Consider the following 22,617-nt stretch of genomic DNA (forward strand, 5'->3'; position numbering starts at 1 on the left):
TCCACTTCAAGAGCTAAGTATTTTTATTTTTATTTATTATGGATGCCCATTAGTTACTGCCAAGGCAGCAGCTACTCTTCCCAGGGTCCAGCACAATTAAGCCAGTTATATACAATAAAAAACAACATTACATTACATTTACAACAGATTCTCTTCACAGTCCCCTCTGTTCCATAATGTGCTTGCATGAGTTACTTGATGTGGAATGTAGTTCAATGTAAGTCTTGCTACTAGGATCCCAAGGCAAGTGAACTAGACTAGCACAGTGATATTATACCTATCCAGTTATTCAAAATGAAGTGCTTTGGGCCTTCAAACTCAACTCTGGACCTCGAAGCCAGTCCCACTGTGTTTTTTTCAGTCTTCCCCTCTAACCAGGCACTGATTTAGACCTGCAACACCAGGTGGGTGCAATTATTTATCAGGTAGAACAGAAAAGCAGCAGGCTCCGGACCTCGTAGGGTAAGAGTTGAATACCCCTAGCCTAGGGGGTAGGGAAAGGGGTTGTTTCTGGATGGGGCCTCAGGCTCTTCTGATTACAGGCAGTGTAGTCCCTCCTGGGCCCCTGGTGTGTGTGTGTGTGTGTGTGTGTGTGTGTGTGTGTGTGTGTGTGTGTGTGTGTGTGTCCTGTGGTGATCCGATTAATGAGGTGGAGACTGGAGAGGTGAGTCAGGGAGATTAGTACAGGAGCATTTAGGCATACAGCCCAGAACAACATAGATGAGAGATAGAGAGAGAGAGAGAGGCCTGTCAGTCAGGGAGTGTAATAGAAGAATTTGACTCTTGTGAGATGTTGTATTGATTATGACTTTGCATTTGATGTTATCCTTGCGCTTAGAACCCTTTTGTTTGATTCCCATTCATGACTTCTCTGTCACATTCTTCTTATGTTCGGGTTGTGAGTGTAGTAAGTCAAGAAAAGCCAGCTTAAAGCTATACTATAAAATACATAGAAATCTATCCATTATAGCTGTATGTGGCTCAATTCAATCATTTCACATGTGAATTATAATTATACAACACACACAGGTTGTAGTCAAGCCCTCCACTGTATTCACGTCCATCAGTATGATTTTTCAGTGTTTCAACCCATTTCAATCTATCTACTGTTCTCTACAGAGAACATCAGTCAGAGGTACGACAGCCTCCCAGGGCTTCTCCACATGATTGAGCTGGAGAAGGGGAAGACTGGCCTGGGCCTTAGCCTGGCTGGCAACCGTGACCGCTCCCGCATGAGCGTGTTTGTGGTCGGGATCGACCCCAGTGGAGCCGCCGGCAAAGACGGTCGCGTTGTGGTCGGGGATGAACTGTTGGAGGTGAGGGGCTTGTATTAGTAACTTAGTGGTCACATATGCTTTAGATTGGTGCTCCTTAACCAGGAGTTGATGCCCAGTGGTTATTACTGTGTTGTATGGTCTGAATCAGACAAATATGACTTGATTTAGATTCTCTTCTCTGATTTGAGATCTGCGTTGAGTTTTAGTCTCGACTATATTATCTGAGGTTTGCAGGAAGCAAGCAAATGTAATGACAGTTGCGGAATTGAATAGTATTGCATCGAATTCAATTGAATAAAGTGTTATGAAGACAGTAGTAATAAGTACATTTCTGCACCCTATCAGATCAACGGGCAGATTCTGTATGGGCGGAGTCACCAGAATGCCTCTTCCATCATTAAAAGTGCCCCATCGAAGGTCAAGATCATATTCATCAGGTGGTGTATTTGAAGAAACAGGGACATATATACCAAGTCCTTATCTCCATCCCCCAACCAAGTATTGTTTCAAGTATCTTTACCAAGTGTTAACAAGGATAAAAATTTATAGATACTGTAGCTCAGTGTTTCCCAACTCCAGTCATCCAGTACCTCCAACCATACACATTTTTGTTGTCGCCTAGGACAAACTCACCTGATTCAACTTGTCAACCAATCATCAAGCCCTCAATAAGTTGATTCGGGTGTTTGCTGTTAGGGGTAGTGGAGGACTGGAGTTGGAAAACACTGTTGTGGCTGAGCCCCTTCAATAGCAAAGGACTAGTTCAAGTCTAATGCGTCACCATATAAAGCCCAGTAGAGGGAGCTGTGGTGTTACAAAGGACTGATGTAAACTGATATCAGGGAAGACACAAGGGGCATCTCAATACTCCAAGATGTCTTCTTCTATTACCTGTGTTACTATCAGTCAGGATCCGTGAAAACCCAGCTAGTTATCACACATAGACAGGCCCAAATGAATCAGACCAAAATAAGGGATTCTCGACTCACGGGCAGGAACACACACCACTTAACTCACCTGATAGCCTCAATTAGACTTGTGTGGTTTACAGACTCAGCCTGCGTCCCAATTGACTCAATATTCCCTACATCAGGGATCATCAACTAGATTCAGCCGCGGGCCTATTTTTTTTCTTGAGCAGATGATCAGGGCCGGAACACAGTTACAAATAATTAGTCAACTGCAAATTGACCGCAAGAAGCCCAAGCAGATAGACTATTTGATTTAAACATAATCATTTCATACGGTCACATATATCTCTCTATTATGTGTAGGAATACTTTGGAACAAATTTCCATAATTTTTTAAAGTCCACCCATTTAAGACAAAAAGTAGTGCACTGTATAGGGGAAGGGGTGCCGTTTGGGGCACAAGCTCTGTGATTCATATGAGCTATAAGTATCAGACAGGCAGAAAGCTGGGTGTGATTTACTCTGATTGGTGATTTACTCTGAGTTATGACTGGTGGGCAGGAACACAGATGCTCTCAACCAGATGGCTGTGGGACCAGTGAGGGAGCATGGAGACACACTGGAGCCCCAGACAGAGGTAAACACACACACACACACATTTAGGCATGCGCACACAAAGGCATAGTACATACACACACATGCGGGCATGCACGCTGACACACACACACACACACACATGCTCACACACACACGCCACATGCATACACACATACATATAAAATACCTTACAGTGTGAGGCAGCTCAATGACTAAAAATACACTCATATATTCTACTCTTTCAATCTCTTTATTATTAATTTTCTCACAGCTGGAAACATGTTCTTCCATTGCACCCTCGGCGATCGATGTCGACATGTTCAAATATGTGCAGCACGTCATTCTGCTGAAGGTGAGACACTCAAGACTCCCATGCTGCTCTGCTATATGTTACCTGGAGAAGCTCCCGTGCTGCTATGATTTATATAACCTCAGACCGTTTCAGGAAAAGGTTTTATTGATGAGGTCATAAAACAAAGGGAAGTAGAGAGAACCATAGTGAGAGAAAGAGAGAGAGAGAGGGAGGGGGGTCGAAATAGCCTATTCTAGTTTAATAGGCTGGTAAAAGAGAGAGAGAATGAGAGAGTGGAGAAAATGGGCCTATTCTAATTGGATAGTCTGTTATTAGAGAGACCGAGAAAGGAGGAAGCAAATGATCGAGGAACGACAGCAATCTACCCTAGGAACTGAGAAAGAGCAGGATAGACAGACAGAGAGAGAAAGAAAGAATAAGAGAAGGGGATGTGAACCTACTCTAATTTAATGGGTCTTTTGACAAGCCAAACACCTGGATGGGAGTCTCAGCCTAGCTATCTATCCACATGGTCTATTAGAGGATCAAGGTATGAAGGTAACATCTGGTATGGGCACATACCAGACACCTACTTCCCTGTAACTTCCTCTCGCTCTCCAGGAACAAAAGATCAAGATGCTGAGTGAAGCTGGATAGTGTTCATTACGGCACATCGTACCAAAACATTTTGCCATAGAAAATGTAAACAAGTGTTTCGTATTAGTCAAGTTCAGATGGTACCTCCCTGTTTCTTTAGAGTCTTTGATGCCAGTAGAACCATAATGCTCCAAAATGCCTCACAATTTAGAAATCAAACCTGTGTTGTTTCTGATCGCTATGTTCATGTTTAATGTGTCGTCATGCACATTTCATGTGCATAATTATGTTTTCAATTGTGATTCACTGTGCCTATAATTATGGTTGACAGGGAGCTATTGAGTACAATTCAACTACATTATCACCGTTTAACTCTAGGAGGAGGGTGGATTCGGCATCACTTTCAGTGAGGACACCAAGGATGGGCTTGTGATTCAGAGTATAACTGAAAAAGGACCAGCAGGAAAGGTATGTCACTCTACTGTTTCTTACTCTTCTGATTCAAAGAGGTATTCTCTATCGAAGTGTTCTGGGGGACCCACAAGGGGAGCAGGGTTTTGTTCCAGCCCAGCGCAAAACCACCTAATATTACTGGTCACATGTGGCTCGGTTGGTAGAACATGGCATTTGCAAACGCCAGGGTCATGGGTTCAATTCTCATGTGGGACCAGTATGGAAGATAAAAATGTGAAAATGAATCTACTGTAAGTCGCTCTGGATAAGAGCGTCTGCAAAAATATAAATAACTAATCAACTGCTCATTAGGGCCTTGATTAGTTGAATCAATAAAAGGCTGTGTTGGAACAAAAGCCTGTACTACCTGCCCTATCAAGCAAAAAGGCAGTAACTGCTCATTTGATCAGAAATGAGTCAATGTCATTTTTGCTACATTAAAAACATGCTTAATCATGTGGACTAGTATCCTGCCTCTATTGTAATGTGTTTTGGAGAAAAGGGGGGTCATGTTAGCTGTAACTGCATAAAGTTACTGTGAGACCAAGGTAAATAAAAGGCATATTTCTCAGTTCCACGCAATGAGCAGTTACTGTCTGTTTGCTGGGTAGGGCAGAGTAGTGGTCCATGACTAGTTTTAAAGAACAATACTCTACAGAAAATCCTATTGGACAATCCTACACGTTATGCTAATTGGTTGCCCACATTTTACCCATTGCAAAACATTCTCTAACACCAGTCCTGTATTTCTCTATGCAGGACGGCAGCATCAAATCTGGAGATAAACTCCTGGCTGTGGAGGATAAGCCAGTGATGGGCTACACTGTGGACAGGGTAAGAGCTGCCTCTGCAGCCATTTTAGACCCACACCCTATTCCAGGGTTAATGTATATTGGATGATTATCTTGCTGAGTGTTAGTTAAGTAATACAGACTGAGGAGGTGTGGTATATGGACAATATACCACGAATAACGGCTGTTCTTAAGCACGACGCAACGCGGAGTGCCTGGACGCAGCCCTTGGCCGTGGTATATGGACCATATAGCACAAACCCCCGAGGTGCCTTATTGCTATTATAAACTGGTTGCCAACGTAATTAGAGCAGTAAAAATAAATGTTTTGTCATACCCGTGGTATACTGTCTGATATACCATGGTTGTCAGACAATCAGCATTCATGGCTCAAACCAACCGGTCTATAATTTAATGTAGAATTCAATGGCTATTAGTTCATTTTTACAATTTTCATAATAGCAAGCTAGGACTGATGATTTGATTAGCTAAACTAGCAAGTCTGTTTGTTTGGTTACCATGGCAACTTGCTAGCTACTTCAGTGGATGTTGAACAAATTAACACATTTCCAATGTGGTCAATTATAGCCATGGTATAAAACGGATAATCAACTCTGGGCTCTATGCATTCTCTGAAAAATAATGCAACTCCGTGAAAGGTCAGTTCCACTCCGCTAGCGTGTCGTCGAACACACCTTTCACGTCGTTCATTATTTTCCATAGAACGCATAGCCCTTCGTTTATTATCCCGTACATAGACCATCTGTTGGGGACTACACTCTTAGAAAAAGTGTTCCAAAATGGTTATTCGGCTGTCGCCATAGGATAAGCCATTTTGGTTCCAGGTAGAGCTATTTTTGGTTCCAGGTAGAACCCTTTTTGGTTCCATGTAGAACCCTATTGAACCTTCTAGAACCTTCTGTGAAAAGGGTTATACTTGGAGCCCAAAGGGGTTCTACCTGGAACCAAAATGTGTTCTCCAAAGGGCTCTACTATGGGGACAGCTAAATAATGCTTTTAGGTTCTAGATAGCACTTTTTTTTCTAAGCATGTTTTTTTCCTACATTTCAGGTCCACTCTTTACTGAAGAAGGCCAAAAGCTCAGTGAAATTGACTATCTGCACAGACAAGTCATCGCCCCTTCTCCCTCACTGTACTGGTCAGGCAACCAGCCTAGCCAGCATTCATAGAATCTCCATGGCTACCCTGGGCCAGTCTGAGTCAGAGCCAATCAGGAGTGAGTAAACCGCTTGTCATGTGTTGTCAGGAGGAAATGTGATAGATCATTAGCAATTGGGTTTATTAAGCATAAACAACCTAACTGAGGATGTTTTACACTTAAATATTGGAGCTAGTTATAACACAAAATCTGAAAGAAGTATGATTCACTCAGTTAGATAGAGCAGAGTTATATGCTTATAGGGCAAGTGCCCCCAACTTCAATACCAATCACTTGGTATAGAAATCACGTCTGTGATTGTTAGTCAATACTGTTTCTGTTGATTTACATAATGGAGAATAAACCAGATACAGTATAAAACAATTATAATATTAAATCACTCAAATGTATTTGTAAAGCCCTTTTTACATCAATAGTTATCACAAAGTGCTTATACACAAACCCAGCCAAAACTCCAAAGAGCAATATTACCTAAATATACCTTATACAGTAAATTTCATATTTCATTTTTTATTTTTTTTTATTTTTTATGTGCTAAAATGTTAGTTTTTTTATTTAAAGTTTTTTGCTTTGTCTTTATGGGGTATTGTGTGTAGATTGATGAAGGAGGAAAAACGATTTAATAGAATAAGGCTGTAATGTAACAAAATGTGAAAAAAGTGAAGGGGTCTGAATACTTTCTGAATGCACTGTATACCTTGTCAACAGTGTCGGAAGAGATTTTAGTCTGACTTCAGCCTGGCATCGAATGGATATGTGCTTTAGCCAATATTTTTGTCATTGGGGTATATTGAATGGCATGCCAATAATAATCAGAGGAGTTGGCTAAAAGCACACACAGATCTGGGACCAGGCTAGAATTCATATATTTATTTGATCCTTTCATCTCAATTTCCCACTCTCTCTCATCAGGCTCTAGTCGCTCGTCCACCCCTGGCACTCTGGCTTCCTCTGACCCTGTGACCTGTCCCATCATCCCCGGCTGTGAGACCACCATAGACATCTCCAAGGGCCGCACAGGCCTGGGCCTCAGCATCGTGGGGGGCTGTGACACTCTACTGGTAGGCCAAAGACCACGACCAAGGAACTTTTCATCAAAGCAGCTCTGTGATGACTGTGGATATGACTGTGGGCTTTTGAAGTGTCCACTCGTGTTATAGAATAATATCTGAACTTGTATTTCTGAGTAATCTATGACAGAACGGTTGTTGGATCTCAATTATCAGACTTCAAATTCACAGATACTGACAAAGAATCTGGGTTAGTTTTACATAGTTTTACATATGTACATAGTTTTATCTGTAGTTTTAAATCAGAATTTACAATGTGTTTTTGTCCAATTCTATATTTTATAAAAATACATAAGAAACAATTAGTCCCAAGTTCAACCACTAACATTAGGAGAAGACCCACTACTACTTAAATAATGACACAAAGTTGAAAGATGTGCCACCCTCTTTGGTTCCTGTGCTATTAGAGCTGCTAGTAGTATTCCGGGGCGGAAATAGCTGTGGAGGCAGTGGAATGGCAAAGGAATATAGGAAGTGATGCAGTCTGTCACACACACACACACACACACACACACACACACACACACACACACACACACACACACACACACACACACACACACACACACACACACACACACACACACACACACACACACACCACTGCTCCTTTCTCCCCTCCATTCTGTTTGCTCAGTCAGGCCTGAGGAATAGCCATTTGTCTAGCCTCAGCCACAGGAGACAATATCCAGGCCTAGAATGTGACCGTTGACCTGAGAATGACCCACCTCCCACAGACCTCTCCCCCTCCACCCTCCCCATGGACACCCACATACACAGACTCCAGCTAATGCCAACCTGTTCCACTCTGCCTCTCATGTATTCCTGAACTCCTTTGTCTTGTCATTATATGATCTTAATTTCTCTCTCTCTCTATCTGACAACGTCTCTCAATTGAATCTTCGTTCATCCCTCCTCCCTCTGTCTTCTATTTCTCCTTCCCTCCAACCACACACCTCTCTGATTTTGTCACTTGTTTCTTCACCTCTCTCATACTCTTCTTTCTTTCACTTCTCTTTCTACAGGGGACCATCATCATTCACGAGGTCTATGAGGACGGAGCTGCCTCCAAGGATGGGAGACTTTGGGCTGGGGACCAGATCCTGGAGGTATTGGAACGTGTTCATCATTTAGGATCAGACCCCCCCCCCCCCTTCGCTGTAATCTCATTATGATATAAAAGGCTAAACAGATCCTAGATCAGCACTCCTACTCTGAGACTATTTGGCCAGGCCCGTACATCTTCAGCAATCCCGTGTGATGGACAATATCAGATAGAAGAACCCAATCCTAACTTGAGATAAAGGCACATATTTCACTCTCTGGTATAATATTGTGTTGCAATACGTACGTGAATCTTAAGAATCTAAGGATTTGGTTCATAGTCTAAAGAAGAGAGATATATAGAATGACATCTTAAAAGCCAGCTTAACTCTCTGACGGCAACCCCTTTGCCCTTTGCTTTGTTATGGAGATAGGGGTGTGACTGGGGCAGTTAGTCATGGTAGCTCAGTCAACCCCTTTCAACGCACGCAAACACACACACACCCTTATGACTTAATTACCCCCCCCCCCACACTCAGTAATTCACTTTGGGCCACCAGCCAAGCCGTAGTATTCATACTGCTCATGATAGGGTCAGGGGGAAAAGTGAAAGAGTGGCCACCCATTCTGTGGTTCAAGCAGAACCAATGTCATTAGTGACCCATTTCAGTCTGCTATGGGAAAAGCCATGCAATGCATGGCTATGCTAGCGCTAATGGGGCTATTTCCCCATGATATGGACCCTTAGAATAGGTTGCGGTTCTCAGCTCTAAGCTAAGTACATTATGGTGTCATTACCAGACGAGGTTTTCAAAATGTATAGACCTACCCTCATGCTAGCTGTTGACTGTGTATGTCACGCTATTCACATCCTTCACCAATATTCATGTTTGTCAATGTGTTTCAGTCTACAGTGTTTATATACATAGGAACAATATCAAATGCTATTGATTGTACTCTTGCTGCAACATTTTTAAATGGACAAATCTGTTTTTCTCTCTCTCTCGCAATCTCTCGCTCTCTCTCTTTCTCTTGCAATCTCTCTCGCTCTGGAGTTCAGGTGATATAAAGCAAAGCTCATAGCTACATGATTCTCATTTTCTAAACTCTTGTGAACAGCGGTCGACCTTAGCTAGGCCTTGGATGGTTGACGTGTGATTTATTTTCTCCTCTCTCTCTCTCTCTCTATATATATATATATATATATATATATATATATATATATATATATATATATATATATATATATATATATATCTCTCTCTCCATATCTCTCTCTCCATATCTCTCTCTCTATATATCTCTCTCTCTATATATACTGTATATATATATCTCTATCCCTTCCTCTTTCATCTCCTCCCTCCCTCCCTCTCTCCACAGGTGAATGGCATTGACCTGCGCGTCGCCACTCATGATGAAGCTATCAACGTGCTGCGCCAGACCCCTCAGCGGGTGCGCCTCAGTGTTTACAGGGACGAGGCTCAGTACAAGGAGGAGGACCTGTGGGATGCCTTCACCGTGGAGCTGAACAAGAAGCCCGGCCAGGGCCTGGGCCTCAGTATCATGGGGAGAAGAAACATTTATGAGATTTTCTGAAATGTACCCCGCAAAAAGGAGGTCTTAAAATGTGCACCGCTAACAAGGATGTCCTAAAATGTACATCGTAAATAATGGATGTCCTAAAATGGATGTCTGTAAGGATGTTGGAGATAAGCTTTCTTTTACTAGGATGGAGGGCCCCTCAAGTATTTAGGATGTCGAGTCATTACACAACCCATCAGAGATTTACTAATCCCCTATTAGACTCACTAGAGGTGTGTGTGTGTGTGTGTGTGTGTGTGTGTGTGTGTGTGTGTGTGTGTGTGTGTGTGTGTGTGTGTGTGTGTGTGTGTGTGTGTGTGTGTGTGTGTGTGTGTGTGTGTGTGTGTGTGTGTGTGTGTGTGTGTGTGTGTGTGTGTAGGCCACAGGTTGTTAAGCAGCAGGGTTCAAGGTGTTTGACCTTTCCTAACTCAGTGATTGACATCGGTCAGTGAATGGACTAGTTGCTCGAAAACCATATTAGGCATTTCAAGATTTAAATGTGTTTTTCATTCAACATATGGATCGAAAAAGGAAACATTCTCCAACCGGTACCGAATATAAGAGTCATAACTGGAACGAGTATCGGAACAGAACAAATTCCCAAAGATACCCAGCCCTTGCCCTAGTAGATAGACAAGCCCAACATACACCAAGCCTGATACCCTGGCTTTTTACCCGGGTTTGCCTTCAGTGTATTTGGGTCATTCTATGCTGCTTTGGACCCTGCTCTACTTTAACCTACAGATCCTGAACCGCCATGCCTCTTACTGGGGTAAAACAAAATGGATGTCAACCAACTACAGCAGGTGGCGATAGATAGATAGATAGATAGATAGATAGATACCTTATTTTCCTCAGAGAGGACAATTATTTCCACAGCCTATTAGTTAAATACAACATTTTGTGACGACACAAACAATTATGACACTTAAAAGTACATCATTTGATTTGATCTTGTATCTATCTAACCCTAACTACAAAATGCTCACACACAAATGACAGACACATTCACAGAGACACCAAGCACTCACACTAACATAACATAAACCCTGGTTCACTCATATGATGATGTTTCTATCCCCAACAGGAACAACACAGGGGTGTTTGTGTCCGACATAGTGAAAGGGGGCGTGGTGGAGAGTGACGGGAGGCTGATGCAGGGAGACCAGATCCTGTCCGTCAACAAGGAGGACGTCAGAAATGCCACCCAGGAGTTAGTGGCCGAGCTGCTGAAGGTGAGCCTATATGGAAACCATGGGAAGTCCCATCTGGGTCGGGTCAAATTAAGCCTGGTCCCAGATCTTTTTTTGCCATCTTGCTAGATACATATACATTACCACAGGTTTGGCTATAAAGCACAAACAGATCTGGGGCCAGGCTTGGTTCAATGTGTTTGTTGTCTCATATTAAGTTACAAATTGTTAATAATTGATGTATTGGGGAATTTGTTAAAGTGTGTTGTTTTGGCTCTTTTCCCACCGGTTGGTGTAGAATACGTCACTAGCATCTGTTATTTTAATGGTTTGTTTAGTTCAAAAACATTTTATGTGTTTACATGTTTGTGTTTACAGTGTGGTGTGGGACCCATAGTGATGGAGGTGGGCAGATTTAAAGCCGGGCCCTTCCACTCTGAGAGGAGGTTCTCACAGAACAGTCAGGTAAGCTGACATTTTGTTTTCTGGACCTTAATTATATGCTGGGGACTGTTTAGGGGGCAACATTACAGCATGTTCAGATAGAAATGCATCTAACAGATATGACCCATGTAGAATAGGGACACCCTATCAGCTCTATTCATTGAAATTCTATCTGAAACTCTGATGATTTCAGCTCACCCCAGTTCTTCTCCTGCCTCTATGTCATATTGCTTGTTCCAAAATAAAAAGAAGGAAAGAAACTTATGCCACTCATTTTAAGTTTCTCTTCCCTTGTATTTGGGTAGATGAGTGAAACAGGCAGCTGCAAGGTGACCCCTCACTCTCTGTCAGCCTCCTCTGGAAGCCTCCAAGTGGATTGTGACAGCTTACAACACACAAATCAGGAGTGTAAGACATTTTCAGTTAACATGTGGTGGATTGGAAAACTGAAGCTGCTTTGATTAATTTGTCTTGATTCATTTTGGCTGTTTACTGTTGTTGTTTGCACAGCACTGGACCACCAGGAGATCAGAAGTGTTGAATTCACTAAGGTCTGTGTTCTTTTATAATATTCATCATTATTTGGAAAAACCAAACAGTTTTTAGCTTGTCCTTGTATTAAGATAGATGCAACATACAGATTGTACTGGTTTTTCACTACTACTGTTCCTATATGTGTTTTATTTGTCTTTAGGGGGATAACTTACTACACCTTGTGGTTATAGGGATTTTGAAGTACTTTGTGTAATTGGTTGTCTTTCCTCATAGGGCCCCAATGATTCCTTGGGCATCAGTATTGCGGGTGGAGTGGGCAGTCCCCTGGGTGATGTGCCCATCTTCATCGCCATGATAAACCCAACTAGCCTCGTTGTCCAGACACACAAACTCAAGGTGGGTTGGTACAGCAGCAGCTGTAGGGTCCTGTTAATAAGGATCTCTACAGATCGGTGTCCCACGCACGGGACAGTTGAGCTAATGTGCGCTAATGCGATTAGCATGAGGTTGTAAGTAACAAGAACATTTCCAAAGGACATAGACATATCTGATATTGACAGAAAGCTTAAATTCTTGTTAATCTAGCTGCACTGTCCCATTTACAGTAGCTATTACAGTGAAATAATACCATGCTATTGTTTGAGCAGAGTGCACAGTAATGAACTTGAAAAGATATTCACTTCTTTGGGATCGGTGTCCCATCCACGGGACGGTTGAGCTAATATAGGCTAATGCGATTAGCATGATGTTGTAAGTAACAAGAGCATTTCCCAGTACATAGACATATCTGATATTGGCAGAAATCTTAAATTCTTGTTAATCTATTGTTACGCGGAGTGGAAGAGGGGAACCCAAGAGCAGACTCAGATGAGGAGACTGGGATGAAGTAACCAAGGTATTTATTGAAACACAGGGGGGAGATGGAGTGCAGGTCAGGGTAACTTGGGCGGGATGCTGGAAACCAGGTGCGGAGGCTGAGGCTGGAGCGAGAGGGGTTGAGACAGGGTAAGCAGGTCTGGAGGGGAATCCTAGGAAGTAGTAGAGTGGGGAATCCAGGACAGCGTAGCAGGATGACGAGACATTGGACTGGAGACAGGGACCAGAGTCAGAGCAGGCAGAACTGTAGCGGAGAGAAAAACAGGCAAGGAAAACAGGCACAACAGGATCTGAATAGTATCCAAACGGCTCGAACCGAAGACTGACTGAGCAGAGATTATGATCTGGCAGTGTGGAATTGGCATGGCTGAGTATTTGTAGACGTCTTGATTATGTAACAGGTTGCAGCTGGTGGGGATTAGCTCTGACTCCAGCACACCTGTCTCCGCCCACACAATCACACACAAACAGAGAGAGAGAAAGAGGGAGAGGGAGAGAGTACTGGGGGAGTGGCGGCAGGTCAAGGAGACACTGGATGAGCAGTAGAGTGCGTTGCAGGAGCAGATGTGACATCTAACTGCACGGGCCAATTTACAGTAGCTATTACAGTGAAATAATACCATGCTATTGTTTGAGGAGAGTGCACAGTTATGAACTTGAATAGTTATTAATATTCCAATTATGCACATTTGGGCAGTCTTGAACAAAATGTTGAACAGAAATAAAATGGTTCATTGAATCAGTTAAAAATGTTGCTAAAACACTGCTACCATCTAGTGGACAAAATCTAAATTGCGCCTGGGCTGGAATAATACATGATGGCCTTTCTCTTACATTTCAAAGATGATGGTACAAAAAAAATACCAAAAAACGGTTGGTGTTTTCTTTGTATTATCTTTTACCAGATCTAATGTGTTACATTCTCCTACATTAATTTCACATTTCCACAAACTTCAAAGTGTTTCCTTTCGAATAGTATCAAGAATATGCATATCCTTGCTTCAGGTCCTGAGCTACAGGCAGTTAGATTTGGGCATGTCATTTTAGGAGAAAATTGGGAAAAAAGGGACGGATCCTTAAGAGTTAAACAGGATAGGGCTATGTAGGCTCTGTTGTTGGTTGAGTTCTAGAACCCTCATAGAAAGTCAGACTCCGCAGATCACATGGAATCAGGAGCTTCAACATGTCGACATGTTGGTCATACAATTTCCCCAAAGATACAAATGCAAACACAAAAACATCAGTATTAATTCAACTTCTAGAATATTTACAACTAAGTGTATTACCCCTTCACTTGTGGCTGGTTCACTTGGGGCGGTGGGCTATTCAGATTTGAGATTTCTGTGTGTAACTCAGACTTTTTTCATAAATCGTTCAGTGACGTCAATGTGGGATTTGGGTGAAAATTCTATCTCAAGTCTAAATACTCCCCTTAGTCAGTTTCAAGTCATCACGTAGGTTGGTCCCATTAGGCTCGAGGGCCTTCACAGCTGAAAGTGATGGCCTATGGCCTCCTGCAGAAGGACAGACAAACTAACCATTGTAGCCCCCCCCCCACATGCAGACTGGCAGCAGACAATACTAAAGCAGTAAGCCATCTGGGACCATATATCTAACTCTACCCATAAAATGTAACAGAATAGAGGGCCTGTGTGGATGTCTTGAATAGAATATCTATGTTGGTATCCCTTCAAAAGCCCACTCAGACCATTCCCAGACAGTCCTTGCTAAGAAGCTGTTTTTGTTTCCTTTTTACACTTTAATGGAAAACAATCACATTGGTATCCCTTCAGGGTGAACTAAAACAGGCAAGACACAAAGCAGAGGTTTTGATACATATGGTTCGCTTGCATTAGATATGACCTAAATTAATGTTATCAGTTGTTATCTTATTGTATCATAACTAAGTCAGTATTACTTTCATTACCAGAATCTATTGTTTTATGATGCCTGGCTGAAAGCCGACTGATTAGGGGTAATGCATCTCTAGTCTCAATCAGCACAGACCACTATCTCCTTTCCGCTAACCCCTTCCAACAAGTGGCATACAATACAATGCCTGTCTTAGTTTACGCCTACAAGGGCCTAGGATGTAGGGGTTAGGGGTCGATTTAGTATTCTGTCTCTAACCCAAATATATCGGTATTACAAACATCGTGTCCAAGGGGTTAACAGGCCTTACTACTTCTAATATTTGAAATCAAAGAAACAATTATTTAACCTTTATTTAACTAGGCAAGTCCGTTAATGTCACGTTCGTCATAAGGATCGGACCAAGGCACAGCGTGGTATGCTTTGTCTCTTTTTAATGAACAAAAACACCGACCGCCCGAAACGCTATACAAACTAGTGCTGACAGTCAACTAAACATAGACAAGATCCCACAACTAACAATGGGGAAATGGCTACCTAAATATGATCCCCAATCAGAGACAACGATAAACAGCTGTCTCTGATAGGGAACCATATCAGGCCAACATAGACTTACAAAAACCCTAGATGACAAAAACCCTAGACATACAACAACTAGAGTACCCACCATAGTCACACCCTGACCTAACCAATATACAATGCTCAAAAAAATAAAGGGAACACTTAAACAACACAATGTAACTCCAAGTCAATCACACTTCTGTGAAATCAAACTGTCCACTTAGGAAGCAACACTGATTGACAATAAATTTCACATGCTGTTGTGCAAATGGAATAGACAACAGGTGGAAATTATAGGCAATTAGCAAGACACCCCCAATAAAGGAGTGGTTCTGCAGGTGGTGACCACAGACCACTTCTCAATTCCTATGCTTCCTGGCTGATGTTTTGGTCACTTTTGAATGCTGCCGGTGCCTTCACTCTAGTGGTAGCATGAGACGGAGTCTACAACCCACACAAGTGGCTCAGGTAGTGCAGCTCATCCAGGATGGCACATCAATGCGAGCTGTGGCAAGAAGGTTTGCTGTGTCTGTCAGCGTAGTGTCCAGAGCATGGAGGCGCTACCAGAAGACAGGCCAGTACATCAGGAGACGTGGAGGAGGGCAACAACAAAGCAGCAGGACCGCTACCTCCGCCGTTGTGCAAGGAGGAGCAGGAGGACCACTGCCAGAGCCCTGCAAAATTTCCTCCAGCAGGCCACAAATGTGCATGTGTCTGCTCAAACGGTCAGAAACAGACTCCATGAGGGTGGTATGAGGGCCCGACGTCCACAAGTGGGGGTTGTGCTTACAGCCCAACACCGTGCAGGACGTTTGGCATTTGCCAGAGAACACCAAGATTGGCAAATTCGCCACTGGCGCCCTGTGCTCTTCACAGATGAAAGCAGGTTCACACTGAGCACATGTGACAGACGTGACAGTCTGGCGACACCGTGGAGAACGTTCTGCTGCCTGCAACATCCTCCAGCATGACCGGTTTGGCGGGGGGTCAGTCATGGTGTGGGGTGGCATTTCTTTGGGGGGCAGCACAGCCCTCCATGTGCTCGCCAGAGGTAGCCTGACTGCCATTAGGTACCGAGATGAGATCCTCAGACCCAGACCCATTTTGACTTGTTTTAAGGACATTACATCAAAGTTGGATCAGCCTGTAGTGTGGTTTTCCACTTTAATTTGGAGTGTGACTCCAAATCCAGACCTCCATGGGTTGATGAATTTGATTTCCATTGATCATTTTTGTGTGATTTTGTTGTCAGCACATTCAACTATGTAAAGAAAAAAGTATTTAATAAGAATATTTCATTCATTCAGATCTAGGATGTGTTATTTTAGTGTTCCCTTTATTTTTTGAGCAGTGTATATAGAAAAACGCCCTGACCTTAGATGTCTCTGTTTTTCTATACATTTTGGTTAGGTCAGGGGGTGACTAGGGTGGGTACTCTAGTTTTTGTATGTCTAGGGTTTTTGTATGTCTATGTTGGCCTGATATGGTTCCCAATCATATTTAGGTAGCCATTTGCCTCATTTGTGTTGTGGGATCTTGTCTATGTTTAGTTGTCTTAGTGCACATCAGTAGCGTCACGGTTTGTTGTTTTGTTAGGTGAGTTTCAGCTTATTAAAATTATGTGGAACTCTACTCACGCTGCGCATTGGTGTCACTCATACAGCGATCGTGACAGTTAAGAACAAATTCTTATTTATAATGACGGCCTAATATTATGTGTTTTTACTTTGATTATTTCTCTATTGTCTTTCTCTCTGCATTGTGGGTAAGGGTTCGTAAGTAAGCTTTTCCCTGTTAGTCCACAATGTTTGCCGAAGCATGTGACTGATACATTTTGATTTGAACCTCGTGACTTCTTTGTGACCTCCAGATCGGTGACATTATCGTCAGTATCTGTGGGACTGCTACTGAGGGTATGAGCCACAGCCAGGCCGTCACCCTGCTGAAGAAAGCCACCGGCACCGTCGGGCTTCAGGTCAGTGAAATACTTCTCGTTCAGTCATTCTCCCAACTACAGTAAGCTTATACGGATCTTTTAGCGACAATGCCCACTTCATCAATGATAACTTCTGTATTATCTGTAGCTTGTCTGTCTGTTTGATGTGGTTGCTGTCATCTGTCATGTTGTCTGCAAATGTTGATTAATGTTGTCTTTATCTCAGCGTTACTAAAATGCGAGACATTCCTGTAAAAGGCCAATAACTGAGCTGATGAACTGAACGATTAAACACCCAAATTACTTTTTCACGTATCACTCATCTTGCAACCACAAAACGCAACAGGTGGTAGCAGGGAGTGATACCACAGTGACCGGCCCCTTTCATGAGCAGACCGCTACCGGACTCTCAGTCTCAGGTCTTACTGCTACTAGCATCTTCCACGATGACCTGGGGTACGCACACACACACACCTGTCGTTCCTGTGAAACCCGTACAAAAGCTAGATAAACATCAATAGAAGAGAACTAGCAGAGGAGGCTGTTGGGAGGAGCTATAGGAGGACGGGCTCATTGTATTGACTGGAATGGAATGAGCCCTTCCTCCTATAGCTCCTCCCACCAGCCTCCTCATATCTAGATATCTAATGACAACAATTCTGTACGTCCTACAGACCTCCTCAATATAAGACCATCACACTGGACAGAGGCCCAGACGGACTGGGCTTCAGCATCGTTGGTGGCTTCGGGAGCCCACACGGAGACCTGCCCATTTATGTGAAAACCGTGTTCGGAAAGGTTGGAGAAATCTCCTCTTTTTGCTAAACATACTTTATAATTAACAAAAGCAGGTCAGTATTCTGACCTGAGATCTGCAGAGGATTTGCTTGTGCATATCTGACGTTAGAATACCTCCCATTAAAACTAAAGGTAAACCACTTCATAATGCTAAATTTGTATATTTCTTACAAGCTAATTTGAACATTCTTGAAACGTGATTTGAAGATTGATGAAATCTATTCCTTTTGAATTGATAGTTAAAACGGTTGTAATTGAAAGTGTGGGTGTGTTTTCTCCAGGGGGCAGCATCAGAGGACGGGCATCTGAAGCGAGGGGATCAGATTATGGCTGTTAACGAACAGAGTCTGGAGGGGGTCACCCACGAGGATGCCGTGGGCATCCTGAAGAGGACCAAAGGAACAATCACCCTGACTGTGCTTTCCTAGATGCACACATAGACAAATAATCATACCTCGAGGTAGACACACATGCACACCTAAAGAAATATATACTGTACAAGTATACTGAAATGTGAACACACACTACCATATGTTCCTAAGCGCTAACCTTGTTTTGTAGCAAGAAACACTGATCAATATTATTTGAAGCTACGGGTAGACTGAAGTGTTCACTGGACACTGTGGCTCAGATCATCTATACTCTAGTTTTCTGTGCTCGGACATGGACTGTAGTGTTATGATATTTAGGGTTAATAGCCCTTGAAGAGATTTCTATAGAATGAGGGCCATTATTTAAGGCTTATGCTACTGTAAACTGCTGTCCGTCCACTTCTATATTGAAGTCACTGTGGATCTAGCGAAGAGACAGAGCAAGTCTAGACTCTTTGAATAACATTTCAATCATTTTTGAGTAAGGTTTTATCTGTGATGCAAAGCACCTTTTCAGAAGGGACATGGTCTGAAATCTTTGGTTTCTTGGTCAGAAGTTATACAGACCAAGTCGAAGTGTGTGTACGTGGTCACAGTCAGGGAAAGGAGAGTGTGTGTATGAGACATTCACTGCTGCTAATGCATATGATGATGTGAAGCCTTGTTTTACACTATTTTAACGTTCAAGTATTAATTGTTTTTTTTCTGTCATGACCGTACTTTGTCATAATATGATAGAAGGTGAAACCAGCTAATTTCTATGGTCTATCTCAGTGGTCTCCAACCATGGTCCTGGAGAGCTACTGGGTATGCAGGCTTTTGCTCCAACCTAGCACTTGCACAGCTGTTTCACATAATCAACCATTGACATTCTTCAATATGGACCACGATTAGCCTAATCAAGTGTGTTAGTGTTGGGTTGGAGCAAAAGCCTGTACACCCGGTTACTCTTTGGTAGGAGTTGGAGCTCCCTATCTATCTCAAACATTAGCTGGATACCCCATGTTCTAGTTTCACAATAATGGATCCCCTATTCAACATGGCATCAGTCACACTCTTGTCACCCACCGTACATGTGTACTTAGTATTTCCAGCACAGTATTGAGTTGTTCACAGGCTGAATTAATAAAATTGACCTTCAAACCCCAGTTATTGATTGATTTCATGTGTTCTAGTTGGGTAAAGTCACAGTCTATAGGCTCTTCAGTTGTGTAGCTAACTGGTTTCTTAACAGTTGATGTGTATTCTATTGAGACTTGGTAATGAGCCAGCTGGGGGTTATTATTGGAGGCCCATGGCATGACATAAGACCCTCACATCTGACTAATATATAATCTTTTTTCATGTATGTTTATTTTTAGGATGTGTGGAGCAACTGTGGATTATATATCTGATATATTATTATCTGGCCATACCCATGATTAATACATTTCTTTTCAAAACCACACATCTAAGTAGACTTGTAAAGTACATGAAAACATAATTTTGTAGGAGTTCAATGTGTAGTTTTGCTTTACATTTGGTTGAGTTGACAACTAATGTGAATCCAACGTGAAATGTAAAAAAAAAAAAATTCTCCATGTCATTGGATTTCGGTTAAAAGCTGTGAGAAAAAAATACGAAATTCCAGCACGTTAACTTTTTTCAAATCCAATCAGTTTTCCATATTGATTCAATATAACCACATTGAATTCTGTTTTTAAATTATGTGTCATCAACATTGATTCAATCAGGTTGAGAGGGAAAGAAGGCTATCCTACTGGGCACACATCAATTCAACGCATATTCCATGTTTCAATGTCATTTCATTGACATAACGTGGGAACAACGTTGATTCAACCAGTGTTGCCAGTGGACTTTTTGACTAGATTTACCCTACAGACAGCTGTTTTACAGCATAGCACGTGGTCCATGTGAAGTCCTCCTACACATGAAATCCTTTTCTTAAGCTGGTTTACAGAAAACAGAAGTGTCCAATTACCAAGGGAAGTCAAGCGGACCGGTTGAAAGGGTGAAATCTTTTGTAAGAGGTCTCTGGCTGGGATGGTTACTGTAGATCGAGCAATGGGATGTCTGTGTGTGCGTGCGCGTGGTCATGCTATTGCTAAGCTAAGGCGTTGTCAAGGGGTTACTGATTCACAATTACATGGGAGAATGACCTCAACCCACTATCTCAAGTCAGCCAGACCTATTTAATCTCCTGTTTCCTTTCACAATTTAAGCCTAACCTGAACAAGTGCTCATTCCACCGATTGCCCCTATTCAGGTGGGGAAACGTTCCTTTTTAGACATCCATCAATTCATGGACAATTTTGTTATTGTAACTCTAAGAACCACAAAGCATCACAAAAAAGAACACATGCTGCCGTCAAGTGTTAGACATTCAGAAATATGAGGTTCCAACTGGGAAATAACAACTTGTGACGTTTCATTACTGACCTTACACCTTTTCAACCAAAATATAAAACAATGTCAAACTTTGATAATGTAGCTGGTTTGGCCAATTCTCAACATTAGCAGATTAGCCAACTTTAATATCTGCGATGTTAGCTAGCTCATCTAGTTAGCTAAAATGTCATTTTGAAGAATTGTTCTGACTTTAAAAGCACTTGAACACAATCATGTCATATTTGACTTCAGAACTGTAAATACGAGATTCCGAGGAACATTTAAATGCATCAACAATTAGCCTATACCACCACACCAACATGGGCAATAAATCACATTGCATTTACAGTACAATAGCTGACAAGGGTATAAACATATACATTTACTGCATGGATTGCCGCATGATTAGGACCTTTCTTCACTGTATTACTAGCTAGAATTGTCGCCTACAGCTGCTAGCCCAGTGCCACAACTCAAGAACCCAGCACATGCTATAGACAGCTGAGCTATTCCAAACACCTGCTGCTTTAATTTCCTGTGGGGTTGTGAGTTAGTTACCTAAACACTCCAGACTCAAGACCCATGGGATGGCTGACTAGAGGAAAGGCTTGTCTGGGCTAGTTCCTTAGAAGTATGATCAGATGTGGTGACCAGGTCACGCTTAGCTGAGCAAGGTCAGATTTCAGTGGCCTACTGTAGCGAGCGAGGTAAATGTTGTCAGGCATTTTCAGAGTCCAAGCCCTGTACTATATTTTGTGTAGGTCTAGTTTCATCGATAAATTAATAGGTAGGATAGGCACCAACTAAAATGATGAAATTAAGATGGACTTATCTCGACATGAGACCACTTATGAGTCCAGCGAAGTCAGACAAAGTTTGAATTTGGAATGAACTATCAGAGTCATAAGGGCACAATAGGGTCCAAAATATGAAAATGATACGTTTTCACAACGATAGTCACTTCCATGTCTTCCCCAACAGACAATCATCAACCCCTGACTAATGCTTCAACCCCTGGGCTTTAGTCTATGGTTGTGAAGCCAGGAACTGTCAGTTGTTCAAAAACCTACTACAGTATCACATCGTGGTGTGACTACACGCTGTGGACATTGAGAGGTTAAGCGAGCAGAAACCGAGCGTGCCATGATGACTCAACTAACATGCCAAGGTAGGGTACGTCACGTTACCAAACCCTCATGACATTTCAGTTCATTGCCACTTAATAAGGATTTACTCACATAGTTGGAATACCCGAGGGCGTACAGTGGGGCGGTGGAATGGATTAGAGTATAGAGCACAGAGAACGGTACTTTCCCTTGTTACAGCAGTCTTCAGTTTGCTTATGGAATACAATGATCTCATGGGAATGCTACAGCCAAAGGGGGGCCTTCATATAAGGATGTCAGTAGCAGTACATAAGCAGAACAAATCAGTTGGACGGGCATTTTATTTCCATAAAGGGGCAAGTTTTTTTCACAGAACCTCCTGTGTGCACTTGCTCGTGCCCAATTTTTTTTAGACGGTTTTATAGTAAAAACATATCTTAAATGTAATTATGTATTACCTTTTAATGTGGCATGAACAGTAACAGTCAATGTTAGATGTTTTCATCTGATTATCAAGCAAATCACTTCCAAAAGTAGGTTACCTTCAAACGTTTGTCCCAAATAATTTGGGGATGTTGAAATAATTTCAGCATCCGAACAGTTTCAGCCCCACAGTGCACTATCTCACCAGAGAAAGATTCAGAGCAAAACAGAAAAACAGCACCCCTCTGTCTTACTATATGTAGCCTGTGTATCTGATGCTGTCAGGCCAAAAATAGTATGACATGCCCTTCTCTGTTTGTCCAGACAGCATCAGAAACATGTGCTACGCATACAGAGACAG

The 22,617-nt window shown here is 42.4% G+C and overlaps 1 protein-coding gene across 1 annotated transcript in view; it reads left to right on the forward strand.

The window, feature by feature from the left end:
- The window catches only part of LOC139378980 (multiple PDZ domain protein-like), a 72,277-nt gene extending 52,790 nt beyond the window's left edge, over nt 1-19,487 (forward strand). Inside the window, exons 32-50 of the mRNA XM_071121643.1 lie at nt 1,120-1,316; nt 1,623-1,714; nt 2,750-2,825; nt 3,057-3,137; nt 4,053-4,142; nt 4,887-4,961; nt 5,990-6,155; nt 7,011-7,159; nt 8,194-8,277; nt 9,593-9,790; nt 10,885-11,028; nt 11,365-11,451; nt 11,736-11,838; nt 11,941-11,981; nt 12,199-12,321; nt 17,105-17,209; nt 17,517-17,626; nt 17,845-17,968; nt 18,250-19,487. Coding sequence (XP_070977744.1) covers nt 1,120-1,316; nt 1,623-1,714; nt 2,750-2,825; nt 3,057-3,137; nt 4,053-4,142; nt 4,887-4,961; nt 5,990-6,155; nt 7,011-7,159; nt 8,194-8,277; nt 9,593-9,790; nt 10,885-11,028; nt 11,365-11,451; nt 11,736-11,838; nt 11,941-11,981; nt 12,199-12,321; nt 17,105-17,209; nt 17,517-17,626; nt 17,845-17,968; nt 18,250-18,396 — 2,192 coding nt within the window. The 3' untranslated portion in view covers nt 18,397-19,487. The remainder of the gene's footprint in view (nt 1-1,119; nt 1,317-1,622; nt 1,715-2,749; nt 2,826-3,056; nt 3,138-4,052; nt 4,143-4,886; nt 4,962-5,989; nt 6,156-7,010; nt 7,160-8,193; nt 8,278-9,592; nt 9,791-10,884; nt 11,029-11,364; nt 11,452-11,735; nt 11,839-11,940; nt 11,982-12,198; nt 12,322-17,104; nt 17,210-17,516; nt 17,627-17,844; nt 17,969-18,249) is intronic.
- The last annotated feature ends 3,130 nt before the right edge of the window (nt 19,488-22,617 follow it).

The sequence above is a fragment of the Oncorhynchus clarkii genome, chromosome 21 (assembly GCF_045791955.1).
Source record: "Oncorhynchus clarkii lewisi isolate Uvic-CL-2024 chromosome 21, UVic_Ocla_1.0, whole genome shotgun sequence".
Classification (NCBI taxonomy): domain Eukaryota; kingdom Metazoa; phylum Chordata; class Actinopteri; order Salmoniformes; family Salmonidae; genus Oncorhynchus; species Oncorhynchus clarkii.